This window comes from Heliangelus exortis, chromosome 18 (genome assembly GCF_036169615.1).
Source record: "Heliangelus exortis chromosome 18, bHelExo1.hap1, whole genome shotgun sequence".
Lineage (NCBI taxonomy): Eukaryota > Metazoa > Chordata > Aves > Apodiformes > Trochilidae > Heliangelus > Heliangelus exortis.
Window position 1 is genome coordinate 3,711,556 of NC_092439.1, and position 20,078 is coordinate 3,731,633.

General features: G+C 43.0%; 2 protein-coding genes across 10 annotated transcripts in view; one reads left to right on the forward strand and one right to left on the reverse strand.

Moving 5' to 3' along the window:
* Positions 1 to 12,128, forward strand: part of NAV2 (neuron navigator 2) — a 345,652-nt gene extending 333,524 nt beyond the window's left edge. For all 9 annotated transcript variants that reach the window (XM_071762477.1, XM_071762479.1, XM_071762480.1 and 6 more), the window contains 7 exons: positions 617 to 852; positions 1,999 to 2,153; positions 2,623 to 2,694; positions 3,168 to 3,364; positions 3,810 to 3,928; positions 7,316 to 7,519; positions 8,377 to 12,128. In XM_071762477.1, the coding sequence (XP_071618578.1) occupies positions 617 to 852; positions 1,999 to 2,153; positions 2,623 to 2,694; positions 3,168 to 3,364; positions 3,810 to 3,928; positions 7,316 to 7,519; positions 8,377 to 8,502 (1,109 nt within the window). In that variant the 3' untranslated portion in view covers positions 8,503 to 12,128. The remainder of the gene's footprint in view (positions 1 to 616; positions 853 to 1,998; positions 2,154 to 2,622; positions 2,695 to 3,167; positions 3,365 to 3,809; positions 3,929 to 7,315; positions 7,520 to 8,376) is intronic.
* A 3,055-nt stretch (positions 12,129 to 15,183) lies between these two features.
* On the reverse strand, positions 15,184 to 19,871 carry DBX1 (developing brain homeobox 1). Its single transcript, XM_071761889.1, has 4 exons — positions 19,468 to 19,871; positions 18,878 to 18,979; positions 16,914 to 17,116; positions 15,184 to 16,598 (listed from the first exon to the last, which is right to left on the reverse strand). Exons 1-4 carry the CDS (start codon positions 19,817 to 19,819, stop codon positions 16,224 to 16,226), a joined length of 1,032 nt encoding a protein of 343 aa, XP_071617990.1. The 5' UTR covers positions 19,820 to 19,871; the 3' UTR covers positions 15,184 to 16,223.
* Between the last annotated feature and the right edge of the window lie 207 nt (positions 19,872 to 20,078).

Sequence of the window (20,078 nt, forward strand, 5' to 3'; positions counted from 1 at the left end):
GGGGTGGTTGGGTTTTTTGGGGTTTTTTTTTTTTTTTGTGTCGAGTGATTCAAAAGTAAACAGGTAAATTCTGGATGAATATGTAGCATGCATGATGAAATACTGCAAATTGGATGGCTTGTGTGTGGAAAAATGTGGCCTGGAATTGTTTGTATTGCAATTTCCAAAGGGCCTCAGACACTGGAGGATGCAGCTGAGGAGCAAGTACCAGGAGAGCTGAAGGAGGATCCAGGCTAAGCCCCTGGGTCTCTTAGGCACTTGTTTTAGCAGCTTTATATGTTCTCCTCTCAACCTTGGGGGATATCAGAGTGGGGCAGGGATTTATCTCTGGAGTGAGAAAACAGCTTGGTCAGGTCAGATCTAAACATGTTGCTTTTAAGTGGTTTTTTTGGGGGGTTATATTGCTATTAATGTCCCCTAAAAATCACACATTTTAGTTCCCCAGTTTGATTATCTAATTATTTCACCTAATCTTGATGTGTTCAAGCTCCACTACTGGGATTGCTTTGCAGCATTACGACTGCTTAGTTAAAAAAAAAAAAAACTCTTTTAAATGCAGGTAACCTGGACAAAAATTATGACTATCTCTAAATCCAAGATCTTTTTTCTCTCGCAGGCATCTGTGAGAACAGTTTGGATGGCCTGGTGTTTGAATCCCTGATCCCAAAGCCTATACTGCAGCGTTATGTCTCTCTCCTGATGGAACACAGAAGGATTATTTTATCTGGCCCCAGTGGCACTGGTAAAACATACCTGGCAAATCGACTGTCTGAGTACATGGTCCTGAGGGAGGGCAGGGAGCTGGCTGATGGCATCATTGCAACCTTCAACGTGGACCATAAATCCAGTAAGGTGAGGAAATGGAAAGCATCCTTGGGCAATTAATGTGACCTTATATCAGAAATACCAGGCTCCTCCTTTAGTAGTCCATCAAAAGCTGACTTTAAGCCTGTCTTTCCTTTTCAAGTGTTATTTTGATCCAGAATGGAACAATCCTGAAGATTTTCAGAAGTGCAGAGTCCCCTGGTTATGGGCCTGCTATAACCAGCTTCCAGGTGTATATTTGAACACCTAAAGGTGCCATGATTTTCAGGTAGTTAGGAGCCTGAGGAGTGCTGAACACCTGAGAAAATCCCCAGCAGCTTGAGCAATCCCTGTTGCATGTGGGCATTTTTCCAAGAACCTCCAAATGCATCTCCAGGCTGTCAAGGAGTTTCTGCAGCTGCAGGTAGCAGCAGTTGTAACCTGCATTTGCTGGGTTTGGGGCGACTGCTGTCCAGGCACATCCCTGCACCAGTAAGACATGTCTCTGCTTTTTTACTGGTTTTGCTGAATATACCTCCAGTGAATGGCTAGATTAAAGGAAACAAACCAAACCAAACAAAAAATAAACCTGTATGTTTGATGGCCTCAGGCACAGGTTGCTCTTAAGGAAAGGGATGGTTGAAATTGTGCTTATACCATTGGTATCATTTCAGACTTGCTATGGAATAAATGTTTTAAAGCTGCTGAGAGAATTTCACCCAGCAGCAGCCCCACAACCTCGTGCTGCTTTCATGGCTTTACTGCAGGCATCCAGATGTGGCCTCTGGGGAGGGATGCTTTATTCCAGATAAATTTTCTCAGCAATATTTTGATAGTCACACAGCTGCAAGAAGGTATATTACAAACCTAGCTGGGATGCAAAGTTTGGTTTGGTTTGTGGAGGGATGAACAAGTTCCTGAAGAGAAAGAAAACCACATTTTAGGCCTCCTGAGTGTCAGATTATGACAGCACAAATGAAAAAAAAATGTTCAGCATAACCTATGAAAGAAGCCCATATTCTTCTGTTTTCTCCTGGAAAATGTGTGCATTTGTAAGATGACAGGCACTTTTGCTTCAGATTTCATGACAAAGCCAGTATGTTATTTATCTTAACAAGACTTTCAAACAATTTGATGAAAACTTGGGTTTTTTGGTTTTATTTTCCTTTTTTTTTTATTATATATACTCTGCAGGAACTCCGCCAATACCTGTCCAACCTAGCAGACCAGTGCAACAGTGAAAATAATGCTGTGGATATGCCTCTTGTAATCATTTTGGATAATTTGCATCACGTTAGCTCCCTGGGAGAGATCTTTAATGGACTTCTAAACTGCAAATACCACAAATGGTAAAGTAATAACATCAGCACACATTGGATATTGGAACAGGAGTGCAGGCAGCCCATGGGTGTTGCAAAATATCATCACAAAGCCACGAGATTAATTTGATAGACTGAGGTGACCAGAGCATCCGTATCATGGGCAGCACTTCAAAGGGTTTTTTTCTTCATAAAATGATAATTTCCTCTGAAATCAGGAGTAAAAGTGGTAGTAGAGGGTTTGGGTGATTTGCATTCTCTTCATGCAGTAGATCTTCAGTACTGAAACCCCATTTTTAGTCAGTGTTTTTAGGTCCTGCTTTTAGATTAATGATTTGCTTTCAGAGTTTGATGTTCTCAGAGTTCTGCTTCTCTGAGAATTAGCAAATTAGAGAATTTGCTTATAAGTAACTATAAAACCATTCTTCCCCAGAAGAGGTTGAGTTCCTACTAAAAAGTACCATTTGCTTGATTATTTTTATATTTATTTTTTTAATAGCCCATACATTATTGGCACAATGAACCAAGCCACCTCCTCAACACCCAATCTTCAACTTCACCATAATTTCAGGTACTGTTTATTCATGTTTCTTATTTATGTTTGGGGGCTGGCAAAGGAGTAATGGCTACTGAGTCATCAGAAATTGTTCTTATCAAGTGAAATTACAAACTGAGAGTCATACCATTTGCTATTAGTTGCTGCCCTGACATGTGCAGCTTTGTTATGGTGCTGTTATTAAGGTAACTGCCCTTCATAAAACTTTTCCTTTTCAGAGGCTTGATATTTGATCCTCTTGGCAAATTTTAAATAAGATAATAGCTAAAGCAGATACTGAATGAGAAAGAAGCTGAAACAATGCACAATATAAATTGTTTCATCTAGTAAATTCATCATGCCAGAATAATTTTTACCAAAAGACATATATGACTGGCCTGACCCATTTTGATGGTGATGTTAATTTCTAAACAATAAATTTAGCCCAGAATGGGTATGTTCAGTAGCATGAAAGAGAAGTAATGGATGTTTCTGCTGTTCTGCACTAGATGGGTGCTGTGTGCCAACCACACTGAGCCAGTCAAAGGCTTTCTTGGCCGTTTCTTGAGGAGAAAACTGATTGAAACAGAGATCAGTGGCAGGATGAGGAATGCAGAGCTGGTTAAAATCATTGATTGGATTCCCAAGGTCTGGCAACATCTGAATAAATTCTTGGAGGCTCACAGCTCCTCTGATGTTACTATTGGTAAGTGCTCTGCTCATGTGTCCAGGCATATGGAAATGTACAGATTTGATTTCCCTGTATATCAGAGGCTTCCTTGTATCTTTCCTTGTGCTGTATCAGTTTAAAAAAAGGTTTCTTTAAAACCCTGCTTTTAGATGGCAGTGTACTCAGACAGACTGTATGTTTCTAAAAAGTTGTTTAGGTTTTTGTTTAATTTTTCTTAGAAAAAAGACTTCTTTCTTAGCCCTGGGTACAAACTGTATTATCAAATCTGGTTAATTGTTTTCACGTTCAAGGCTATAATTTTTCTAGTTGATTCAGAGGATTTTTGAGCTCTTGAGGAAAGCAGTTCACCAGACAACTACTTCCCTTCTCTCATCCATAGAAATGGAAGTTATTGTTTGATCCCATTTTGAGGCACACCATGGCCATGATTTGAGTTTAACCCCTTCATTTCCCTCTCCAGGTCCACGACTCTTCCTCTCCTGCCCGATAGATGTAGATGGGTCTAGAGTTTGGTTTACTGACCTGTGGAACTACTCCATCATCCCATATCTTCTGGAGGCAGTAAGGGAAGGGCTACAGGTGAGCAGGCAAAAGTGGTAAATCCTAAGTCTTGAATGGTGTCTGTTCAAAAGGCAGCTCAATATCAGGAAAAACTACCTAATTCTCTGAATACCTGCATGTTTCTGAGTGTAGTTTTAATTGTATTTCATTTCAGACAGAATGACTCCCTTCAAAAAGTTTTGAAACATGGTTTGGAAGCACCACTAAAAGTTCAGATTAGATTTTTTTTAAATGGTGTTTAGATGCCAAATTCCTCATCTTTTCAGTGGGGCCAGTTAGACACCCAAGTATCTTTCAATCATCTGTGCCAGAGCACACCTTAAAATTATACATTGAAAAATGTGTTTTGTGGTCATTAACTTCATTATGCAGGATTTTCCTTTGCAAGGCAGGTCTCTCAACAGGAAGGACACAGCTGTGTATGGAGAGAAATGTATTAATGAGTGACAGGATGGGTATCAGTGGTATTTTGATTACTTCTCAGTCTACAAGATTAATTTTTTAGAGGATTCCTTCATAATTCTTTCAAAGACCAGAATGAAATCATCACTGGGTGCCTGTACTTACTTACTGACTCTTCCTTTAGCAAGCTGGAAGGTTTTCAGCATTGCACACAATTAATTCTTAGCATCTCTATGACATTAAATCACATTGGAATCAGGAGAAGTGTTGAACACAGGATTGCTCTTGACTTGACATGCAGTTGTGGAAAAAATGAGCTTTTTTTATTCTTTAGTTCATGGAATAAACATGGCAGGGCAACATTTAAAAGGCAGTTTTGGAAATAGATACTCATGGTGAGGTCTGACAAGGCTCTGAGCAACCTGATGGAGTTGAGGATGTCTCTGCTTCTTTGAGGGGGGTTGGACTAGAGGGTGTTTAGAGGTCCCTTCCAAGCCGAATCATTCTATGATTCAACAAATTATCAGTAAGTTCTGTGCTGTAGATTCTGTATCCACTTCAGTCCCATTTCCCCAAATTCTGCTAATTTATTTCTATTTAAATAATTTCTCAGTTTACTCTACAGTTTCTCCTTTGTTGAGTCTGTGGATAACTTTAAGGCCTCAGTACCTGAAGAGCAGCCAGGGCTGTGCTGATGAACATGGTAATGCTAGAAATGTGTGATTTGGTTTAGGGTGTTTTCTATCCCCCAAACCCACAAAGGCTTCTCTGAGAACACCTCTTCTCATGAAATTTCTTGCCAGAAAGGAAGGGTGGACTGCTGATTTCACTCTGATCTCTGCGAATTTAAAAAGAGCTATTTTTATCTATCTGTTTCTCATTTAGAGAACTATTTTGGGTCAAAGACAAGTGAACCAAATGGATCCTTACAATGATTGCTCCCATCAGAGCTGAGGTTTTTTTGTTCTTAAAAGCAGGGATGTGAAAATCAGGGGGTTGTGTAAAACCCCAGCTCTTCCTGCTTGGTGCATTGACACAGAACACAGCACCAGCAAAAAGAAGACCCAAAATCTCTGCTGCTTCCTTCCACCATCACTCATACTCTAGGAATTTCTCTGTGGTGCTTTGTGAAGCAACCTGCTTGATTTTTCCCCATTAATTTCTCTCTAGACAAGGGCTGGACAGAACTAGTGGAAGGCAATAGTGAGGTAGTTATCCAGTGCTTATTTCCTATCTTGAAATGGGGATTTTACATATTAACTAATTTTCAGAAATGAGCTAGGACCCACACAGACCTTGTAGGTGGCAAAGGCACATGAAAAATACAAAATCCTCTTCATTTAGCAACTGACATCTATTGCTGTATATTTCAGAAGATGAAAATAGGAGATCTGGGTTACAACAGCTTGAAGACATTATGCTGGGAAAAGAATCCAGTAGAGCTCAAGGCTGCAGGGAGTTGGAGCTGGGGAGGAGGCTGTGTTGCAGATGGCTTAGCACCATCTGCTGGCACCTCTGCTCTGGGCTGGGACTCTGTTCTGCTTTAGAAAAAAAGCAGATGTTGGTATTTGGGGCAGTTTGATACTCTGCAGTTTGTACATGGCATTTGGCTGCCATCTATTGCAAAGCTCCCCTTCACATCTCTCATCAATGTTTCACTTCAGTGTAAGTTGCTTGTAACCACTACAGGGAGACTCTGGTAGAATCAGGGATTTATTTTGGTGTGTGTAAATTAACCCAGTCCATGTGGACTACATGGACTCCATGATTTAGAATAAAAGCTGTTGTCATTCCACAATATTGGCCAGGAATCTCTGTCAAGGAGTCATTCTGACAGTGCTTGCCTAATGGGTACCTGCAGAAACACTTTGGTGCCCCATAGGAAGGTCAGGTTTGGGTTGATTAGCTGTGTATCTAGAGGAAAAGAGTCTTCTGCATTCTGTTTGGATGCAACATTTTGAGGATCTGGTTGTGCTGGAAGCAGTAGTTCACTTCTGTGGTGCAAGAATATTCCAGTGACTTCTGGCAAAGAACAGCACTTAAATGCTCAAAGCTTTGCCCAAGCTCTTTGGCAACAGGGAGGATAACAAAATGGGTGCATGCAAAAAATTAAAAAACCAAAACAAAACAAGAAGAAATAGCACAGAGGAAACAGGAATGGCCTCAGATCCATCAGATAGCTGAGGACTTTGTTAGACCACTGCTTTTCCTCCTGTGTGCTGTGCAGGAGAGGGAGAGTTCTCGGAATTCAAATGACAAAATGCCAGTGACAAACTCCAGTTGCTGGAGGATGTTTAGAGTGAAAATTATTAAGCAGAAGTCAACTGTTAAAAAGTCACTTCAAGTTGTATTAATGCTTTTAAAACAGGCAGCATTAAATCTTTTTATTAACCGATTAAGCAAACTTCACTGAATATCACAAGAAGAATATGTTGGGATTCAGTAACACAGAAAAAGCTTCTGTAATAAAGTGTGCTCACTTGAAACAGGAACATGAACACAGCCAAATCCTGCTGGCACTTTGTCTTGGTTGAAAACAAAGAAATTCCCCTGCCTTGAAAACTTTTTGCTATGACATCCATCACTGTTGCCTGATGACAGGTCTCATGTTTCCTCCAACACATTCCTGATGGTTTCCTGACGACAGGCAGTGTAGATAAGGCAGCTGGAACTGCACTCTGGATGTCAACATTGATGGCCTCTTTTGAGTATTGCTTTTATTTAAGCCAACTTTATTAAGTGAGGTTATTTTCAGGGCTCCCTTTTCCTTCAACTGGTGCCAACAGAAGGGCACTGGGTCTCTAAGGAGGTGGTCAGCCACTTCCAACACGATTGCCATTACAAACAGCTAAAAATTTGTATGTCATGAGGGCAAGGGAAATCTCATTTGGTTTTGTTCAGCCCTTCTGAGCCTTTTCTGCAAGCTGATAGCACATGGCTTTGGGTTAGGGAGGCACTGAACGGATTGGTAGGAATGTTTTCCATGTTTTGATGCTTTTCCAGTTGTACGGGAGGAGAGCACCCTGGGAAGACCCTGCCAAATGGGTGATGGACACCTACCCCTGGGCAGCCACCCCCCAGCACCATGAGTGGCCTCCTCTGCTACAGCTGAGACCTGAAGATGTGGGCTTTGATGGCTACTCCATGGCACGGGAAGGCTCCACCAGCAAGCAAGTTCCAGTGAGTGATGCTGAAGGAGATCCTTTGGTAAGGTCTCAATTTAGGGACAGGGGAACCACTTTGTTTCCCTTGTTCTTTGAGATTAGATAGAGGAATTAAAAAAGTCAAGTGCTTTCGAGGAGTGCTGAAAAATTTTAGGAGAAGCCAAGTTTCTGGGGAAGTCATCAAGTCAGCTCAGGGAATGAGTTTGCACAGAAAGCCTGTATAGTTTTGCAAGAAACAGCAGTAAAGCCTTTACAGATTCATATGTTGAGGACATTTTGAGGATTCATTTATTGAGGAGTGGCTGCAGATGGGTAAAAACTTAATTTTTACATGGTGGAATTAAGTGTGCATTCTTGTTGCACATACTTGAGTAAGATAGTGGGACCATTTCATTTAGCCTGTTTTACCACAGTCACAAAACAGGATTGTTGCTTGACTTGGTGTGGTTTTTAAAGCTGTGACACTGAAGGGAAACAGAGATTTTCAAAGAATATATGAAGTAGTAGTCCCCATGACTGATGTTTATTTTGTGACTCAGAAATACCATGCAAGCATATAGAGACATGTCAACATATATTTGTTTAGAAAATGTAAGTTGAGCTTGAAGGTAAGGCTAAAATACACATTTTTCTTCCAATGGAAGCAGTTATTGGAGCTGGTGTGCAAATTGTGACTGCCCTGAGGCTGTTCCAGTGCCACCCCCTTATCAGCTGATGCTTGGCCTCACCTGTGACCCCCAGCTAATATCTCTTTTCAGAGACTCACTATTAATTACCCCAGCTGCCTGTTCCTTTGCTTACCCACTGGCAAAGCAAATGCCCCTGTGGCTTTCTTAACAAGAGTTGATATTTTTTTCTACCTCAGAATGGAAATAATGGAGAAACCCTTTACCTTTGCAGATGAACATGCTAATGAGGCTGCAAGAAGCAGCCAACTACTCGAGTCCCCAGAGTTATGACAGTGACTCTAACAGCAACAGCCATCACGATGACATCCTGGATTCATCTCTGGAGTCAACGTTGTGATCTTCCTTGGGTAGAAAGAGGTTGTTCCCATTATTACTCTCCCACTTGGCAGGACCCCTGATCATAGACTCATGACAAGAACAGTCCTGGGCTGGGCTGGGATCTCAGTATTAGAGCTGCAAGAACAATAAGACACTTGGAGTCAGTCTTGAATCTGGGTGCAGGCAACCCAAGCAAACCTTTGTATTGTTTTTCTTTTGACAATTCTGAGAACTGCACTATTCCTTTGGTTTCTTCTGTTTAGTTGCTGTAAGCTCTCATGCCTAAGATACTGAAGATGTTAAAAATAACCATCGTTACTAAAAGTTGAAGGGTAAGGGGGGAACTTCACAGCTAGAAAGCAAACAGCTTTGTGCCATGTACTATCTGGAAGGAGAAGGGGAGAGGAAGTTTTTGCCTATGCTGCTTCTGACCAAACACATTTAGGTGAGGGCTGGACTTTTACCAATCAGCTTTGCAGATTAAACTCAGCTTCATACAGTTCTGGTGCTATAAACAATATTGCTTGCCTTGGTAATAATACTCAGTAAAGGCAAAGCTGCATAACAGGGAAGTTTGATTAAATATGAAAAATAGAAAAGAAAAAAAAATATACTAATAAAGCGCTGCTCTCCGTGCCAGTCTGAGACCTTGGCTTTCTTTTATAAAGATATATATATAAATAAGAATATATAAAAATATATATACAGTCTGAACAAATCAGGTTTTTTCCAACACTGTGTAACAATCAATCCTACTACAAGTGAAAGATCAGGTAGCCCTTTGCTAGTTAGGGCCTGATTCTCTTCCCACTTACATCCATGTCACCAACTTGGTTGACTTCTCCGTGGCGTTGCACCCGATTTATTTACTCTGATGTGAGTGAATTTCCCTCCTCTGCAGATGTCAGGGACAGGGCCATGCCCCGTGGTGTCCTGCAAGGACCTTTGGCAGCACGCAGGGACCCTTGTAGGTGAGCTACACCCCTGAAAAGGGATTATTCAGCCTTTCAGTTTCTAATTCGTGCCATGAAATGTTACAGCTGTTCTCTAAAAACTTTGGGTTTTGTTCAGAGTTTTTGTTCCAATCAGCACGAACACAAATAGGTTAATATAAAACTTAGCTCTGTGACAGTGACAGTGCTACTCTGGTGACAACATTTACTTCCATGACTTTTCTTTTAATAGGGAAAAAAAAAAATCAAGTAGTATTTTAGCAGTATTCAGATCTGGAAAAAAAAAAAAAAAAAAAGGAGGGAAGGTACTGCATCTTTCCATTTTAGCTGGGCCATGCTTTTGAGTTGTGGCAGAACTGTGAACCTGGTTTTATTTCTCCTCCTCTCTGAACGCACACACCTACACTATCAGTGTTAAGGCTTGTACTTCTCTTGGGGAGCAGGAACACCTCCCAAAGAATTGCACTTTCCTTTTTATGGCAGCAAAACCTTACACCATCACCCCAACTTCAGCTGTACCTCAGCAAAAACATCACTCCTCAATAACAGTGGTTTGTACGAGCCTTGCCAGCTGTCTTTTTGGTGCTGAATTTTGAAGCGATGCCTTATTTTGTACTAATTGTGTTTGATTAAATTAGTGCTGTATATTATGGGGTTTTATTTAAAGAAACAGGGCTAAAGTCATCTCGTGGAATATCATAAGTTGCTGTGAATATTGTTTGTACGAGAGACTAGAATTTGTTTTAAATGTGACAAAAAAAAAGGAGGGAAATGAGAGAACTTTTCAGGTTCATATCAATCCGCAGCTAATAAATCACTAAAGAGCTGTTTTATCCAGGCAGGAGAAAAAGAAAAGAGAAAGCTTTTCAACTCTGAGAAATGCTGTCAGTAATAAATTACAGGAATATACTGGTTATTCAGTGTACAGAAAGAAAACTTATTACAAACACTTTTTTTAAGAGCTTGTGGGTTTCGAGTAATGTAACAGACAAGTTCATGGTTCTGTGACTCAGCTTGAGGGTGGTTTTATTATACCTCATGACTTTCTGTAACATAACTGTACTTTGTCTTACTGAGCTGGTCTTGAATCTGCTCCTGTTACAGCTTCTAAGTGCTGATGACCTTTTTTTTGTTGTGGGGTTTTTGGGGGTTTTTTTGTTTTTTTTTTTTTTAAGAAAATTATTATAGCAGAAAAATTTAAAGATTTCAATGATGGGGGAGGGAAGAGCTTGGTGTTGATACTGTTTTAATCATATGGACTCTTATTTCATGGATGGAAATACCAAGGGTTACTCAGCCAACATTCTAAACCAGTTCTTGGTACTGTAAAAATGGGCTAAATCTGTATGGAATCAAATACATAGCATGCTGGTGATGAGTTAGAGAGAGGTTAATTTTGTTCCAGTAGTTTTGACAATTCTGCTTCCCAGCACTGACTTTACCTTCTACAACTGTGAATTTTGGTACCCAGTCCCTCAACTGAATCCATGCAGATAAGAGCATGTGCCTATAAAATACCCAGTTGCAGGGCTAGGGCTTTAAATGGACTTAATATCCAAGAAAATATCTCAGTTAACCTTTAACTGAGTGCTGTAAGACATGTTTAAAATTACGTTTTATTTGTGGGGAACGGGGTATTTTTAATTTTTTTTTTTCTCTCTCTTTTTTAAATCCTGTGCTTAAGCTCAGGAAGGGATTTCTGGTTTCTTTTTTTTCTTGACACTAACTTGGATTCCAGTGAGTGAGGCAATTTGGAGTAGGCTTCTCATTCTGAGCATCACAAAATTCAGTGTCTTTTCTGAAGCTTCGGGAAGCAGGGTTACCTGTTGTGCACACATCTGAGTTTCTATCAAGACTTTTCAGAGATTCTCTAAGTGACTTTGTTCTCATTTAAGGCTTTTTCAAAACACTTCCTCTTCTTTTTTGCCCCCCCCCTTTTTTTTTTTTTTTAAATCTTACAAAGTTGGCTTGTGTAAAATGAAAAATTTAAGAAGAAATGCAAGATTCTATGCAACATTCAAGTTGAGTTATTAATTCAAAGTATAAACCATTTTCTTTCCTTCAGAACTGCCAAGAATGATATAGGCCATAAATGAGATGTGGTTTATTTGGGGAATTTAGGGGGGAGGGGGTGTTTTTGTACATTTTGGAAGAAGCAAACTGATATTTCATTGTTGATGCTTAACTTCGATATTATGTGTATGAAATCTTGTCTAAATGTGGCAATTTTCTTTCAAGGAAAAAAAAATACAAAAAAACGAAGCAAAAAAAAAAATCTTTGTCAATATTAAATGGAAGGTTGCTGTTTTGATCTAGTTGTTTCCAGTGGAACAGTTTATGAAATATGTTCTATAAGATGTACATTTTTTCATTGTAACATAGAAATGTAAATATTTGATTAAAAGTGCTGCATTTTGATGAATTTTTTCTAGCCATTTTTAAAGAGAAAAACTAGGAACTGAGTATTTTGTGTACGTTTATGATGTTTTCCATTTGCTCCTCTCCCTATTTAATTTTCAGTTCTCATTTAGGATTGGAATTTGTGAATGGTCTGTTTGAGATCATGCCTCTCCTTTCTCCCCCTCCCTGTTTCTCCCCCTTCCCCTCCCCTGTGTCATGGAGAATAACGCTGATGATTGTACCAGTCTTAAATTATTCATGATTCAATAAAATCAATGCTTATTTATTCAGATCTGTGGCTTCCCAGAACTTTCTGTCCCTTCTTAATCAACATTTTCTATTTTTATTTGAGGATTGTGGCATTCACTTCTTGGTTTTATTGGCTTCTTGTAAATACTTATGAAAAGATCCCAACGTCTTCCCCAGGAGGAAATTTAATGAATACCCCAGTGGGATTCTCTCCCATGGCTACTATGGAATTCTCAAGCTCTGCAGCACTGAAATGTGGGGTGGCTGATGAGGATTCTTTTGCTTACTCTTGGTTGGAAAGACAAGACCCCATCATCCAGATGGGATGCACATGCTTTCTGCATTCTGGTGCTACCACCTGTGGCTTGTTAGATGATTTCCACATGGAGAGGTAAGTGCTTTTCCAACAGGCACAGATACCACCTTCCTTCTCTGCCCTGGCTGTGGCATGGGGGAAAACACTTTCAGATCCCCCATTTTTTGCAGGGTGGTGACTGAGCATCCCTTAGGCTGGGGAAGGGGACCAGGGGGGTGTCACCATGGGACCCCACCCAGCCTAGGCATGTTCTGGGGCTGCCAGCTGAGGATGCTGCTGTACAGCTCTGCAGGGAACAACACAAACTCCCTGAGTAAGTGATTTTTATTTTTCTCCTTTCCAACATCCACTCTTCCACTCTTCCACCCTGGGGAGACCAGAGTTACAGCAGGCCATGGCTTGTAAGGGGGTAAAAGAGTTGAGAGTTTGCTGTCCTGAGCTCACAGGCACCAAAGATAAATCCCTCTCTCTGCCTTTCCCATTCCCCAGTGTCAGATATTTCCATGCTGACTATGAGGAGGAAGAATAGACACACAAGGCCACACCAGGTCACCAGGTCTTTAAAAAGAACACTTCAAAATCAGAAAGCAGCATCATATGTACAAGATTATTTTGTTCCAGAGTATCAAAAAGTGTGGATGCTACGAGTCACTATGGAAATTTTCCATCTCCATGGAGCCAGGAAAAGTTTGTTGTCACCTCACCTTCTTTCCCAAAGCATGCCAAGAACTGCATTAAATAAATACATAAATGGTTTCCAGGGCCAGCAGTTTTGTGTTCAACTCCCCAGGGTTTGCTGCCTTCAGGGAACAGGGAGAGGTGGCCTCTGACACTGGCCACAACAAACTGTGAAGCCTTTTGCTCTTAGAAATGCACCCAGATTGAACTCCCAGTGTCCTTCACAGTAGGAACTAGCCCACTTGTCATCAGGTCCTCATAAAGCACCTGAAATCTCTCCACATTTGAGGCAGGTGAATAAATTCACCCTCTGAGCTCAGGGTAACTACTGCAGGACTGCCCTTGGCACAGGTGTCCTGCATGAGACATCTCATGGTAGCTGTGACTTCACCCAGGGTATAAAATGGGAGCTTTGGAGAGGGAATTTCTTTTCCTGCAAGCCTCAGATGCAGCCTGGCAGCTGTTGGTAAGTAAAGAAAAAAAAGCTGCTTAATTTCATATTCAGGTTCTGGAACTGATTCTCAAATTACTGTGCTTGGTGGTCATAGGGTGTTCTTTTTGCTATAAAAAAGTTTCTTGAAAGAAAAAAAAAAATCAGTAAGGTTGAGAAGTGTCACGTTTCAGAAGTTTTTTCCTGTTAATGGGCAATTCCAGGTTATTTTTTCTTTAGTAAGGCTGTTTGTCTAGCAGAATAAGATGTAATAGCACTCATGTTGAATATAATTGTATTTGGTACCATCCCAAGTGCAGACAAGCTACAAAGAGCAGAGGGTGTAAGATGAGGAGTGGCTTCTGCTGAACACTGCTTCAGGAGAACACAAAAATACCTTTTTTGACTTTTGAACATGCATCTTTTTTGAGTATTGTGCTGTGTTTGATGGTACCTGGGGTCTCTGGAGTAGCACATGTGTTTTAACACAAAATATGTGTTTTGAATTAGATCTGCCTTTATAGGTTGCTCAACTGTGGTTTTATGTTTACTGGACTAGTAAAATTTGAGTTATAAATATCTGTTATAGTGTGTTCTGCCACTTAAAGAGTCAACAGATGGATTGCAATATCCCTTTCAGTTTATATATTGGTGATACTGTGTGTAACAGCTCTTTTATTTGAGCCTGGGTAAGTGCTTGGGTAGATTGGGGCAGTTTCTGGTTAATTTGTGTTTGTGGGATGCTTTAAGTAAACCTGGGAGGTGGGCTGCTTTTTCTGAATAACTGGGGCAAGCTTGGCAGTGCTGGCAGCATTTGGTAGCACATCAAGGACATCACCAACTTCTGACCAGCCCTCAAGTGGTCAGGGATTTGGACTTGATGGTTCTGTAGGTCCCTTCCAACTCGAATTATTCTTCTCTCCCTGTCCTGCCTTTCCCCCTGGCTCTGCCAGCCCACAGAGGTGGAATGTTCAGGGATATCTGTGGCTGGGTGACAACTGCTGCATTTCTTTCTTTTCTTTTGGTGTGTTGTGAGTGGGGGGCAGGAGTCAGAGCCTGGGCTGACTTGGTCATGAAATCTCTGGTTCAGCACAATCCTGCTCCCTGTAGGCGAGGAGGAAAGTTGACATCTGTGTAGTGTGTATTTGTACCTTTGACAACCATCTGCATTTATTTTTTTTTTTTTAAATTTGTCTTGTGTTGTAGAAGTGACATTTGACTGGACATAATGCTGAGGAGCTGTATTAAGCCTCTTTTACTTTGTCTTCTCTGTTCTAATTGTATGCTCTCAGTCTACAACCTGTAGTAACTTAGGGTGATGCAGAGTAAGTGTCCACCCCCTGACCCACCTGGGCAACAACTGAGAGGAAGAAGAGTCCAAAGGGCTTTAGAAGGGAGCACAGGGTAACATTGGCAGGAATTAAGTTGCATTTAAATGCAAAGAGTGAGGACCTGCACTCATTTTAACTGCAGAAAATCTTTGATCTTTTGGTTGAGTTAATTCCTGGTTAAAAGACAGGTAGATGTTCTTGTGGGGTTATTTAATTTGCAGCTGCTACATTTTTCACTGAATCACTATACTGTTGATAAAATGCAGCTTTCTTTTCTTTCCCTCTTTGGCCCCAGGAACAACTTACATCAAGCTGTAAGTGGTAATCAAGCATTACTGAATGATTAAACTTGGGAAACTACCTTTTTTTTTATTTGGTAATCATTCACTTTAATAATATATACATATTTAAAGTCTGTACATGGTAAAATACAAAATAAGTGGTTTTTTATAAGTTACACAATTAAACAGCTACATTTGTCTGTAATTCAGCCATCATTTAATTAAAAAAAGGAGAGAAATCTTGTTGAGCAATCGTTATATTCATTCACAATAACCTTGGTATAAAACATCCATACAGAGTAAGTGTACAAAATAGTGTACAGTTCATATAAGCTGTGCAAAGACAGCAAAGTTCAGTCAAAAATCAAAGAGGCATATCCACTGTCCTCTGTTCACACCATGGAAAGCAGAAACAAAGTGGGAAACAAGCACAGGCCTGTGGGCAAAAATGCAGGCTAGGCAGGGCTTTGAATAGGATGCATAAATTAAAATGAAAAACATATAAATAGATAAGGTCTCCATTACACAAGGCACACTTATATTATACCTTTGAAATCATTCCAGGGGTGCTAATGGGTCTGTGGGACAATCACCAAGCAAGAGGTGAGGATGGAGGCAGTGTTTGGTCTGTTCCTCCATGTTATTTAATGTGGAAGTAAAGGGTTGCTGTATCAGACCAATCTTCAGGGGTTTTGTAATCTTATTAGTAGCTGGAAATTCATTTGAAAGGCAACAAGAATGGCCACAGCACCTGTATTGTGTTTACCTGGGGGAAAGATTCCCTCTCAACAGGGAATCCTGCTGTAGAGCAAGGAGGTTCCTGTTGCTTGCTTTCAGGAGAAGGAAAACAACTGAGCAAATGTTGATTGGTAAGCACAGAGAGTTAGGAGAAGCAGGTGCTGTGGATATAAAAACCTCCACATGGGCAAAAAAATATAAGGAATACCTCTAAGTAGAAAGTCTTGCAGCTATGTGATAAGGAACCTGCACTGGAGAAGCACGTGGAACATTTGGGTGGGACATCACCTCTTCAATTATAGCTCTCTGATTTATTTACATCTTCGCAATGTCCCCAGGTGATGGTGTGGGCAGGCAGGATGATCTAAGAGACTGTTATCTCCTCATCTTCCTCTTCCCCATCGTCCTCCTCTTCCTCTGAGTCTGAGAAGTCTGAAGGTTTGCTAGGGCTGCTGGAATGGGATGGAGAAGGAGACATCTGGGAGTCCAGTCTGTCCCTCAAGTGCAGATGTTCTGGGGACTGGTGGTAGCCTAAGGGATGCCGAGGGCTGGGTGGGCACACAGGGGGAACTTCCTCCTCCTCCTCCTCTCCTGAACATTTCTTGCCTACGTCGCTGAGGTCTGGGTGAGGGTTGAACTTGGTGGGTAGGGTCTGTTCTCTGCAGCCACCAGAAGAGAGGAGCTCTCTTTCTTTGGAGTTCCTCCATTTCATTCTCCTGTTCTGGAACCAGATCTTCACCTGAGGTGGGGGAAAGCAACACAGATGGTTCAGTGAAACAGAGACCAGGAAAAGCCTTTTGGTTGTACCCTCAAAACCCTGCTAATGGGAACCAGAACCTCATGGTTGAAGAACCTAGGAGAGAGATTGGGGTGCCATAGGGTTGTGATTTGCCCCACCCTACTCACCCAGTTGCAAAATTGCTCTCTTGCTTCCATTGATTCTCCCATCCCTGTAGCTTGCCTTGGGCTTCCTCTTGTCCTCCATTTCCTCCCCTCAATCTTCTGGCTCCCCACACCCCTCTGCCCTCTCCACCTGATCCATGCCCTTTCTCACCTGGGAGTCCTTGAGGCCCAGCTTGGCTGCCAGCTTCTTCCTGTCAGGTTTGCTGATGTACTTCTGCTTCTGGAACATCTTCTCCAGAGCCTTGCGCTGGACGTCGGAGAAGACGGCGCGGCGCAGCATGCCACGGCGGGGCTTGCCACGGGCAGCCAGGGGCCAGGAGAAGGTGCCAGGGATGGGGACCACGGCAGAGGTGGCTGTGGGGACACACACACACACACACACAGAGGGCTGAGAGGAGCAGAACCAGCCCTTGTTGCCACCTCCCTTGCTGCCCCCTCCCTGCCCTTCTGGAGGGCACCCGCCAACCTGGGGTGATGAAAAGGAGCTTTAGGCTTAACTAAGCACCCCCCTTATCCCCCCCCTTTCAGCCAGTGATCCCTGGGATTAGATCTATCAGCTCAAATGTGTGAAATGGATCAATAGTGGCTGGTTTTGTTGGGAGATTCAAAGGTCTCTGGCCTGAAAAGGCAAAGCGAGGCGTACAGGCTAAGATAGAGCTATAATAAAAAAGCTTTCCCTCCCACTCAGAAGCATTTGATTTTTTTATTTTTTTTTTCCAAGCTCTTTTATCATTTCAGATGCTTTATTATGCTCGAGATGAAAATGAGGACTTTTCTGATTCCGAACAAAACCTCTCCTCTTCAGACACAGTTTTGATCAATCAGTATTCATCTTTTTATATTAATCTCTTCTCTCCCCTCCTCCAAAGTTGGAGAATTCAATCCGAAGACATGAAAAGTAACAGCTAATTAGCACATTGCCTAGTTCCCAATGGTATTGGTATGATAAAAAGGGCAGAGTTTCCCCTTAAAAAAATAAAAAAGGGGGGGTGGTGAAGGGGGGGAACCTCCCCAAGAGAGACAGAGATGCTAATGAAGCGTGAATGGTAATTGTGTAGTAATGAACTAACAGAAAAAGACTGAGGACAAGCAGCTAACGCCATATATTATTGGAACAAAAGAGATTTACACTTTCAAACTAAACACAACGGCATGCCAGGCTCCTCGGGAGAATACTGATGGCACAATCGTCTCTCTCCCCAAATCATTTTCATTAAATGGACATGAAAAGCTATTTATAAAGCTCAAGTTGTTTTTGTTAGGCTATTCACATGCTGGAGAAAGGAAGCAAATTCCATTATCCGGAGGATGAATGGGAGAGCTTGGGTTATTTTTTCCCCCTCTCTCCCTTTCCCTGTTCTCTTTATAAATTAATAGCTTGTTTGTGTAATTAGATTTTTTTTTTAAATTGTTCTCTTCTCATCATAACACTTCAGGGCTGTAAGAATCATCCCCCTGTAGCCTGTTTTCTCGCCAAGCCCATGTCGTTTGAGTGGGACTGACGGTTTAAACGAGATCCAAGGTGAAAAAGGGGAGGGATAGTACGGGGGGGAAGGAGGAAGGAAGTACAACTGTGCCCGCGGTACCCTCCATCCCCCTGGCACCTCCAGCGAGCCGGGGGAGGCGGATTTTGTAAGGGGGAGGATACGGGGCGGAGAGCATCCTTGCAGGGGAAGGAGCTGCCTCCATCCGCCTGCGCGGAGCGTATCCCGCGGGGACTGCGCGGGCGCGGAGCGGGAGCTGACCGCTCCCCCCATGGTGCTGAAAGGGAAGGAAGGAAGGAGCTGGGCGGAGCTGCCCCGGAGAGAAGGAGGAGAAGGAGGGGGGAAGGACGGAGGGGACCTGCCTCGCCTTGGGACCGTGACAGTCCCGGCTAATTTGCGGATCAGCGGGGGGAGCGGGCAGGGAATGTCAAAGCAGTCACTGCCCGTGCTAAATAGGGCATCAAATTGGCGCGACTGATGTTTGAATGTTGTACTCCTTCCAACCTCTGAACTAGAGTATAAACCCCCCCGGGAGGGGTGGGGGAAACAGGAAAAATTACTGGGCTGTGTCTGAGAGAGAGGAGGGAGAAGTGGGGTGTGCAGAGGGAGAGAGGGACTTTTGAAGACCTACCTGGGAAATAGGAAGATCTGATAAAAGGCTGGAAGGATCCTTCGAAGTACGGAAAGGAGAAAGTCTTTGGAGGAACGCTCTGAAGCAACGCAGGGGAAGTTTCTAGTAAATAAATCAAATTAAATTAAGCAGAGGGTTACCACCGGTTGGATTCGACCGACGGCACAGCTTGGTCTAGGGACCGATGCGATAGTGCTTCCCCTTCTCCCCCAAAATAAGGGGAAAAAAACCCCAACCCCACAAACAATCTGAAGTCGGAACCACCTAGGAAAAGCGGCACTTCTGCTGCCATGGTATTGCCAGCAAAGCGGCAGCAAGGAGGGCAGAGTCACTCAGGGGACCCCCGTCCCACCCGCCTGCTCCTCTCCTCCGTCCTGCGGCCGCTCCGGCTACCGGTGCTGGCTCTGGCCCGGAGACACGACCCATACCGTCGGACTCTGCAGCTCGGTCTTCCCTCCCTCTCCTAAACCATCTCCCTCCTCTCCCCCCATCCCTCCGCCTCCTCCTGCAGGCGGTGGGTTCCGCGGAGCCGCGGACCGGGCGCGAGTGGGAAAGGGGGCTGGGGGGTGGGGAGGAGAGGGGCCGCTTACCGGCTCGGGGGGCGGAGGAGAGGATGGCGTTGACCCCAAACTTGAGGAATGTGGAGTCGGTGGTGGAAGTTTGCGGCGAACAGATCCTCCTGGAGCCGGCGGTGGTGGAGGTGGCGAGCTCCGGAGTCCCGGTGTCCGTCCTGGCTGCCGAGGTTGGAGGGGACATGCTGGGCGAGGGGACAGTCCTGGGCAGGTAACTGGCAGGCCTGCTGATCCGGATCAGATCTTCCACTAGGAAGCTGGAATGGCTGGAAAAAGCTGACTGCAGAGACTGAGGCAAGGTGAGGGTGGGAGTGGGCCGCAGGAGGCTGGGGTAGACGGCAGGCGGAGCGATGAGGCTGGGGAACATCATCGCCGGAGCCGGGCTGGGGCCGCTCGCTTGTTTGTTTGTTTGCTTTTTGGTTTCTTTTCTGTTGTTGTTGTTGTTTGGGTTTTGTTTGGGTGTTTTTGGTTTTTTTTTTTCTGCTTTGCAACCTCCTTTAGTAAAGATCCAGCTAGCAAGCCTGGCGGGGTTCTCTCTCTGCCCCTTCCTCCTGGACGATGGGTTTTATAGTGGTCAGCCCCGCTGAGGCTCTTTCAAAAGTGACAGCCCCAACAATGGGGTTCAACAA

Bases quoted from the DNA above. Each gene is read 5' to 3' on its own strand.
- DBX1 (XM_071761889.1), bottom strand. From the start codon at position 19,819: ATGATGTTCCCCAGCCTCATCGCTCCGCCTGCCGTCTACCCCAGCCTC. The intron at 18,980-19,467 runs GTAAGCGGCCCC...TTTATTTACTAG, and splicing joins CTCCTCCGCCCCCCGAGCCG to AAACTTCCCCTGCGTTGCTT. The intron at 17,117-18,877 runs GTAGGTCTTCAA...GTGTCCCCACAG, and splicing joins CAGATCTTCCTATTTCCCAG to CCACCTCTGCCGTGGTCCCC.